Source organism: Quercus lobata, chromosome 10, assembly GCF_001633185.2.
Source record: "Quercus lobata isolate SW786 chromosome 10, ValleyOak3.0 Primary Assembly, whole genome shotgun sequence".
Taxonomy (NCBI): Eukaryota; Viridiplantae; Streptophyta; class Magnoliopsida; order Fagales; family Fagaceae; genus Quercus; species Quercus lobata.
Genome location: NC_044913.1, coordinates 9584100 through 9592633, shown reverse-complemented (window position 1 = coordinate 9592633; position 8534 = coordinate 9584100). Strand labels below are relative to the sequence as shown.

General features: G+C 32.1%; 1 protein-coding gene across 2 annotated transcripts; it reads right to left on the bottom strand.

Annotated features, from left to right (window-relative positions):
• Nucleotides 1-3081: 3081 nt before the first annotated feature.
• On the bottom strand, nucleotides 3082-7016 carry LOC115965901 (cysteine-rich receptor-like protein kinase 42). Of its 2 annotated transcripts, none has more exons than XM_031085201.1 (6): nucleotides 6124-7016; nucleotides 5472-5585; nucleotides 4918-5268; nucleotides 4402-4636; nucleotides 4068-4212; nucleotides 3082-3845 (listed from the first exon to the last, which is right to left on the bottom strand). In XM_031085201.1, exons 1-6 carry the CDS (start codon nucleotides 6974-6976, stop codon nucleotides 3408-3410), a joined length of 2136 nt encoding a protein of 711 aa, XP_030941061.1. In that variant the 5' UTR covers nucleotides 6977-7016; the 3' UTR covers nucleotides 3082-3407. The 2 variants fall into 2 exon arrangements, with proteins under 2 accessions (XP_030941061.1, XP_030941063.1); XM_031085203.1 differs by having other exon boundaries at nucleotides 3727-3885.
• Between the last annotated feature and the right edge of the window lie 1518 nt (nucleotides 7017-8534).

The following is an 8534-nucleotide window of genomic DNA, read 5'->3' as shown; positions in this document are numbered from 1 at the left end:
CTGTCCAATTTGGTACATTCTGTCAATTCAATCCACTTAAGTCTATTCAATCCATTCAGTCTAGTTTGGTCTATTCTATCTATTTGGTCCATTTCAGATCACTTTGGTCCAATTTGGTGTACCTACTTAAGAATTGAAAAATACAAATTTGGGTTGAGAATAATATTAATTGTAATTATATGATATGTTTTGGTTATCATAATAATCTCCTTAAGAGAATGAGAATTTGAATAATAACTTTGAAACTTAAAAATTTTAATTGTACCAAAAGAAATTAGGAAAGTTTAATGCATAATAAAAATAGTTAGAAGAATATAACCATTTCATAAAAGAATAATATCAATCAAAAACATCAAAAATGTTAAAATTATATATTTGTAAAAGTAGAGCGATGGAAATTATTTTTTGAAATTGTTTAATTTTTAGGGAAAACAAATTATCTACAATAAAATTTAGAGAATAAATTATACATATTCAGTATAAGTTTATTATGAGTTTTGATTATCATAATAATCTCTTTTAAGAGAATGAAGAATTTGAATAATTTATTTTAAAAAAAATTAAACACACACATATATATTATTTATTTTGCTTGAAAGTATAATCAACCTCATGCAATTCATTTTAAAAGTACCCAAAAAAATAGAAGAGTCTTTAAGCACGTGCGTGAGTGTGTGCTTAGTGGCGTGTGTGTGTGTGTGTGTGTGTGTGTATATATATTACCTGAAGGTATAATCAACCTCATGCAATTCATTTTAAAGTAATGATGTTAAAAGAAATGAGTAACTACCCTAAGAATTAGATTTGTATATTCATAGCCTTAAAGTTTAAAAAGACTTTCACTTAAATTTAACCAAATTGAAGGAGACTAGAATGCAACAAAAATGTAGCAACAATAAATTTTATGTTTAAGATTTTAGATATTATGAGTTTGAGATCTATATATATATTTTTTAATAAATTTGGATTAAGAATAGGTACTCTCAACCCAAACATTTCTTTTTCTTATATGTTAGTGCATAAAAATGGACTGAAGTGGATACAAATAGACGAAATGGAGCAAATGGACAGAATAGGACCGAATGGGAACAAGGTGGACCGAATAGGACCAAAATGGACCAAATAAGAACGAATGGACAGATTAGGACTAAAGTGGACATATGGACCGAAAAAGACCAATGTCAACTGAATTTGACTGAAGTGGGTAGAATGGACCAAATATGATCAATTTTGACCGAATAGAACAAAAGTGGACTAGATGGACTGAATATGATCAATGTGGACCAAATAGGACTAAAGTGAATAAAATATGAAGGTACCCAATAGGACCAACGTAGACCAAATAGAACCAAAGTAGACCGAAGAGGACAAAATGGATAGAATGGGACCGAATAGGACTATTGAATGTTTATCATTTTTATTGCAATTTTATGGCTCATATTTCTAATTTATAATTTCTATTTTGTTTGTATTTTTCATCTCAAAACTAAAGAGTTTAGCCCAAATACAATAAAATTTCATACTTTTCAACCCAAAAATTAAGAAAAAAAAATTTGTGTGCTAGACTTGAAAAGGCAACTTATAAAAAGAATCAATTTAAGGCTCAATTCCTCTTAAATGGATTAAAGGAGACCGAAATTGACCGAGTAGACCAAATTGGACTGAATGGGACCAAAGTGGACTGAAGCAGACCTAATTGGACTGAATAAGACTGAAGTAGACCTAATTTGACCGAATAGCAATTGTTAAATTTTTAGGGAGAACAAATTATATTCAACAAATTTTTGCATTTTAACCTTTAGTTTATTACATTCTTTTTTCTTATATAATAATGGTAAGATCACTTTTTATATAATAAGTTCATAAAAATAAAATTGTGGGTTTGAATTAACTCAAGTGCTGAAGTTGTCTCTTGTTGTATTTAAACTCCAAATGACCATAAAATTGTTTTATTATAAATTAAGACCGTTAGCTAATAAACAAAAATCTCATGTCCCATATTTAGTATTCCATTTTATACTCTATAATTACAGTTACCTGAGTTTTTTCTATTTTAAACTTTAGTAATTTTATAAATAAAATAATAACAATATGTAGCAAGAAATAATTGGTGGAGCACAATGTAAAATACATATTAAAAAAGGGCAAAATATTTTTACTTCTTAATTACGGTAATTTTAGAAAAAACCCGATTTGAAAGGAATATGATTAACCGTGAACAACATATCTTCATTTGTTGTTATGACCACAAGAGACAGAGACGGCCTTAGTCTTAACAAAAAACCGTTTTTCAAACAGTTTTTGACTCCAACGGTATTCAACTGACTATTGGATCAGCAATCATCCTCGGCATGAAAACATAAACAACCATTTTTCATTGATGAAAAAGCTAACCCATTCCTTTTTCTACTATTTTGTCAGTTAAGATAGTAAAAGAGAATCACAGAACTTAGCAATTATTAGCCCAAAACAATGAACTCTGGTTTTGACATAGTTGTTGCATACGAAAATGTGATATTAGAAGACAGTCAACACATAAAAAATGAAGGCACAAACTGAACTTTTGCTAAATAAAGATATTGTAAATACATTGAGGTGGAAACATTGTTAGAAAAAAAAAATTTCAAGAAAAAATTACACATATTTATCCCATATTCTTGAGTTATTTGTTCTTTTTTATAAGGAGAGCAAAGATTAAAATCCCCATCTCCCATTATTTTAACTATAAAATAAAGTATGAAAAATTGATTTGCAATGTTCACACCACCCTCAAAATCAATAATTAGTTCATATTAAAAGGCAACTATCTAGCCAAAACTATTGGAGCTTTTGTATTGTACACCATAAACTACGAAAATTCTGCAATCAACTTCATGATTTGAGTTTAATTATCGAGACAACAACAACAACCAAACTTTATCATAAATTTAGTCCTTAATTTTGATAATTTAAACACTAATTTGGATGGCAATTAAACATTATAAATTAGTCTTGAATTGATTTTTTTTTATTGCAAAATTTTGTGATTTAGATATATATTACAAATTATCTATAATGTGGGGAGAATAATTGCCTGTAACTAAAAAAAAAAACATATATGATCCTTCTTTCCTTCAATGGAAAAAGAAAATGCCAAAACATCCTCTACATGACTAAACCCTCTCATTATTTGTACACATCCCCGATTATATGTGCAATAAACTTCCCTCATGTCATAATTTCCATTGGCTTGGGAATCCACCTCCGTCTTCATCATAAATACAAACTTCAAGGAGAGATTCACCACACATACAGTTGCATTGGAACCTTTCTTTTGGCCAAGATAGCCAATCTCTTTTGCCTACATTTCTTGAACTTACATCTGACATTAACCCCTTGAATCTTTAAAGAATTTAAGGTCAATATATTTACCTTATCTCAGATGCTTCACATTTTGATGGACTGGATTCAGCACTGTCCACTGTTGTGGACTCAGCAGCAGTATGAAAAGAATACACTTCAGTTCTCAGTTGCTCATTAAAGGAATGATCACTGGAATAATAGGACCGTTCAGTTGTTGTTTGAAAGTTTGAGGTTGAAGTTCTTGCAGCTGAATATTGGTTAGTTTCATCGGAACTTAGGATGCTAGCATTTAAGAATGGAGCCTGTGTTGGTGAGGGAATGATATATTCTTCATCGTTTAACATCCGAACCACTTCAGACATGGATGGTCTTAGTTTAAGAGAAGTTTGCGTGCAAAGAAGACCAATTTGAAGCACATTCGATGCCTCTCTTACAGAATATCCGCCATCAAAGGAAGGATCAACACATTCAAGAATTTTGTTTGCCTTGTAATTTTTCCAAACCTGATGGCAGCACGATGAAAACCATGTCATGTGCTGAGACCTATACATATGGTAAAATAATTCTAAAGAAAATAAAAAGGGTTGCATATGTAGGTTTTAAGAATTCAAATGAAGTGAATTTTTTAATTTCCACAAATATTAGAAAAGAACATATAAATATGCCCTATTTAGAATGTTGCTATAGAATATAGATTAGGAATGCAAAAGGAATATGAATCTTACAGATTGCAAAACCGAGCTTGATCTTTGTGTGAAAATACTGTTCTTCCTACCGCATACAACCTCAAGAACCAGCACTCCAAAAGCATAAACATCTGCCTTCTCGGTTAGCTGTCCTCGAACAAGATATTCAGGAGCCATATATCCCCTGCAACAAATGGTCATTGTTAACTCTTTAAGAAAAGGAAAGAATCATTCACAATTTCAGTGACTTTTAAAAACTATATGGTGGCTAACTATTTGTCAAGTTGGAACAAATTCTATACTCTTAACTTGTATGTAAACAATGATGTAGACCAAATATTAGATGAGACTAATGGAGATAGTTTGTGCTTACAGTGTTCCTGCTATTCCTGTACTAATATGAGACTGATCTGGACCAACACATTTAGCAAGTCCAAAATCAGCAATCTTTGGAGTAAGATTCTCATCAAGGAGAATGTTACTGCTTTTTATGTCTCTGTGGATTATTTTCACTCCACAACCTCCATGAAGATATGCAAGGCCTTCTGCTGTTCCAATTATGATATCAAACCGCTGCTGCCAATTTAGAATGAGGAAAGTGTCCTTAACTGCAAAAATAAGAGTTTGATTAATAATTAGAAAAATAAAATTGGAGTGGATAGACATCCAACACTATTCTACATGCTCTCCAGCTAAATTGTATCTTAAGTTAAATGAAACACAACCAAATTGAGACAAAGTTAGTTAAGATGCCAAAATCTGAGTCATGGTCATCCACCATTTCAAATTCCAAAGGACGTGTGGCTTTGTTGGCAGGTTGTACATATTGCAGTTTTTAAGATACCTCATGCTATTGAAGTTATAAGTAAAGTTAAGATGCATTACTCACCGAAAAGGATTTGATCAAGGCTTCTGTTAGGTACATATTCATAAACTAGAAGGCTTTCGGGGCCCTCAATGCTGCAACCCAAAAGCTTAACAACGTTCTTATGCTGAATACCACTGATCAAGTTCACCTCATTGAAGAACTCATCCACCCATTGCCGCGTATTGAACATCAATCTTTTAACTGCGACAATTCTTCCATCAGGGAGAGTCCCCTTAAACACAGAACCAGCTCCACCTTGGCCTAATTTCCTTGAGGAGTCAAAACCATTTGTGGCCTTCTCAAGTATTTCATACTTGAAATTCAAACTAGACTCTCTCACGGGAACTGAAACCCCATTGAGATTGTTTTGTGCTGCAGAGAAGCAAAAGAAGGTCAAACTAAAACATGGAAAAAAATGAACATTGAGAGGCTATTAAGATTTAAGACATGCCAGTTTCTTACAACTAATTTTTCAGCTTTTCGAAAATAGGGTGTTCGAAAAAGTTGTACCTAAAAAAAAGTGAAGCTCAAGAAAGTGCAGCTTGATAAATGTATGATTTTTTACAGAAATGTACCTTTTTTCTTCTGTGATATTCTCTTATAGCCTAAAAGAGCACCAAAAAGAGCAAACATAGATAAGGCAATAGCTGATAAAATGCTTGCTATGATGATCCCAATTTTAGATGACCCTGAAAATACATGAAATGAAGAAAATAAATTAGTAAGGTTACTAGCAACCCCAACCCGTAGCAGAGATGAAATGCCATAACATAAATTAAGAAAGGAATGTATTAAACTAAATACCCATCACATAATTACAATTGCAGGACCTCGAGCAAACAAAACAGGAAAGAAGGGGCGTAATATATGTTCATCAGAATTAGAAAATAAAACTCAGAGAGTTCCATTGAGCACATAATGTGAATTTATAGAACAAAGTAAATCAAAAAAGACAAAGAATATAATTCACTATAAGCCATTGAAGAGCTCTATTTTCTCAGGGTCCAACATCAAATATATACCATCATACCCAACACTCAAATTCAAAAACTTAAGGAAATAATGCCGAACTAAATAACAAGTACTAAAACTAACACCCCCCCCAAAAAAAGGACAAAATAAACAATTAAACAGCCTCAAAGAACGTTCATACAAAATACTGAAAATAGTATCCAATTAAAATAAAATAAAAAACACATTTGCTTTGTGAGAGTAACTTGTTCTTACCAGTTTCATCCTCGTCCCCAGCGCTATCAGCAAAGAATTTCTCTGTAGAATACCTCAAATAACAACCGCTATTCATAACCCTGCCATCTGTGGCCGGAGCACATTTTCTCAATTTATTCCGTGCATCTAACAAGCATTCTTTGCAACTTTTAGTATCCACTGTCATCCAACACTGCGCCATTGCATAAACAGCCTCCAGACCTCCTCTTTCCCCTGACAATGCAAAACCTTTGTTCAACACTGCCAAGTCAGTCACATTTTCAATAACTTTAAACACTTTTTCTTGAAACTCCTTTCCAATGTACACATCTTTGCTAACATTTGTGGGCAGGCTACACTTCACGTAGTCATGCTTTTCATTGAGGGACTCTTTGAAGAAGTTATAGGTATCGTAACGAAAGAAACAACCATCAAGATAAATGCGAGCCGAATTTGAAGGAAGGCATTTAGGAAGCCTTGTCCTGGACTCAGAGTAGCAGGATAAGCAATCCTTGCGTGAGAGGAAACCATAGCATTGAGCATATGTGAAGATCTCAGGCTTTGTCGAAAGCACAGCATTGGCTCCCCAATGCTCATCATTAATTTTTCTAGATACTTCTTCCATTGAAGATATGAAATTAGGAATGAAGTTTGGGCTGGATTCCAGCTTTATGGAACCACAAAATTCGCCGACTAAAGAGGCTTGAGGGTCAGAGAGGGAGACATCGAAGAAGAAGAGGAAGATGAAGAAAATGAGGAACACCATTTGGTGCTCTGTTTGATGCTCTGTTTCTTCTGTTTCATATGTTCTAGTATTGGTAAGAAACAGAGCAAATGGATGTTTATCTCCTTCTTTTTCCCTCTCTCTTTTCATGTGAGAATTGGGAGAGGGAGAGAAGTTGAACCCAACAAGGGAATGGTGTGGTTTGTGTAAATTGCTTTCTGTTTCTTCTTCTTACTTTTTTGGGAAGCATGATTTTTGTTTCAATGTTTTGGGGTTCCACAAAGAGAGAGAGAGAGAGAGAGAGAAAAGAATGTATGAACTGGATTTTGTTTGTGTTTTTACTTTATTTAGGCTACCGTTACGTGTTTCTCAAAAAAAAAAAAAAAAAAAAAAAAAAAGAAGAAGGAGGCTACCATTATATGAAGGAAGATTATAAGGTTCATGTTGGACACTCATAAAATCTTCAGTGAGATTAGATAAAGGTGCAGAATGTTTGACACCTGACAAGCTTGGATTATATATATAAATTAGAGCCACCAAAATGGTTAAGGTCGTAAATAGCCCACCTATTTATTAATAATTTAGATTCGGTACAAAATAAGTTTGATTATGTTTAGTAATTTAGTCAAACTTAAGCATAATAATATATTTGTGGACGATTATATTATCATGATTTTGGAGCTCGATTTCTGTGTGTGTGTATATACACACACATCTGTGCGTGTACATGTGTAAAATACACTTATAGAAAGTCAAGAATAAATTGACTAAATAGTTTCTCAAAAAAAAAAAAAATGACTAACTTTGTAAATAAGCTTAAAATATCAAATTATAATTTTTCATTGTTGATAATATACATAGTTAATTTCATAGTAAAAATCATTTATATTCATACAAAATAAGTGAATATAATTTTATAATTGACTCAAATAATATAATTTCAACTACAATTTTATTATTAATCATTAGCATAGATTTGTGAATGGATAATAAATTACACATTATATTTATTTTGAATAAATAATGAGTCAATCAAGTAACTTGTAAATAAAATCAAGCTTGCTATAATAAAAATTAAATTAAATTAAAATTAAAAATTAAAAAAAAAAAAAAAAAAAAAAAAAAAAAAAAAAAACCAAACCAAGGCTGAACATATAGTGAGCGTTTGGGTAGGGCTGAAAGTTGCGTTTCAGCCCTGCGTTTTCATGCCTTTTTTTTTTTTTTTTTCTTCTCTGCAAGTGGACAGTAAAATCACTGTGCAGGGGACAAAAAACACTATTCGTGCACTGTTTACGCACTGTTCACATACTGTTCATGGGTCCCACGACACTATATACACATTTAAAAATTATTTTGCTACAGTGTTTTCAGTTTTCAGTTTTCAGTTTCAGCAACAATAAGCTCAATCCAAACGGACCCATAATCTTCCTTTGTGATGAGTTCGAGCTTTGCTGCTATTCAAAAATTAGAAGAATCAATCCTTAAAATTATAATACCCAATTTAGTTTGGCTCTAAAAATAAGACTTGTTTAACAAGTTAAAGATCTATAAAACTTTCTCTCAAAAAAAAAAAAAAAAAAAAAAGATCTATAAAACTTTTCATGTAGACATTTTTCTTTCATTTAATTGATTTCTAGTTAGGAGTCTCCTTAATTAAATGCAAAAGTCTTGTATGTGATGGGTGCATGAGATACCTTCTCTCCTTAAA

Coding starts and splice junctions, on each gene's coding strand:
- LOC115965901 (XM_031085201.1), bottom strand. CDS start 6,976: ATGAAAAGAGAGAGGGAAAAAGAAGGAGATAAACATCCATTTGCTCTG. Junction 4,637..4,917: donor CCTTGATCAAATCCTTTTCG/GTGAGTAATGCA, acceptor TTATTTTTGCAG/TTAAGGACACTTTCCTCATT. Junction 3,846..4,067: donor CAAGCTCGGTTTTGCAATCT/GTAAGATTCATA, acceptor TGCTGCCATCAG/GTTTGGAAAAATTACAAGGC.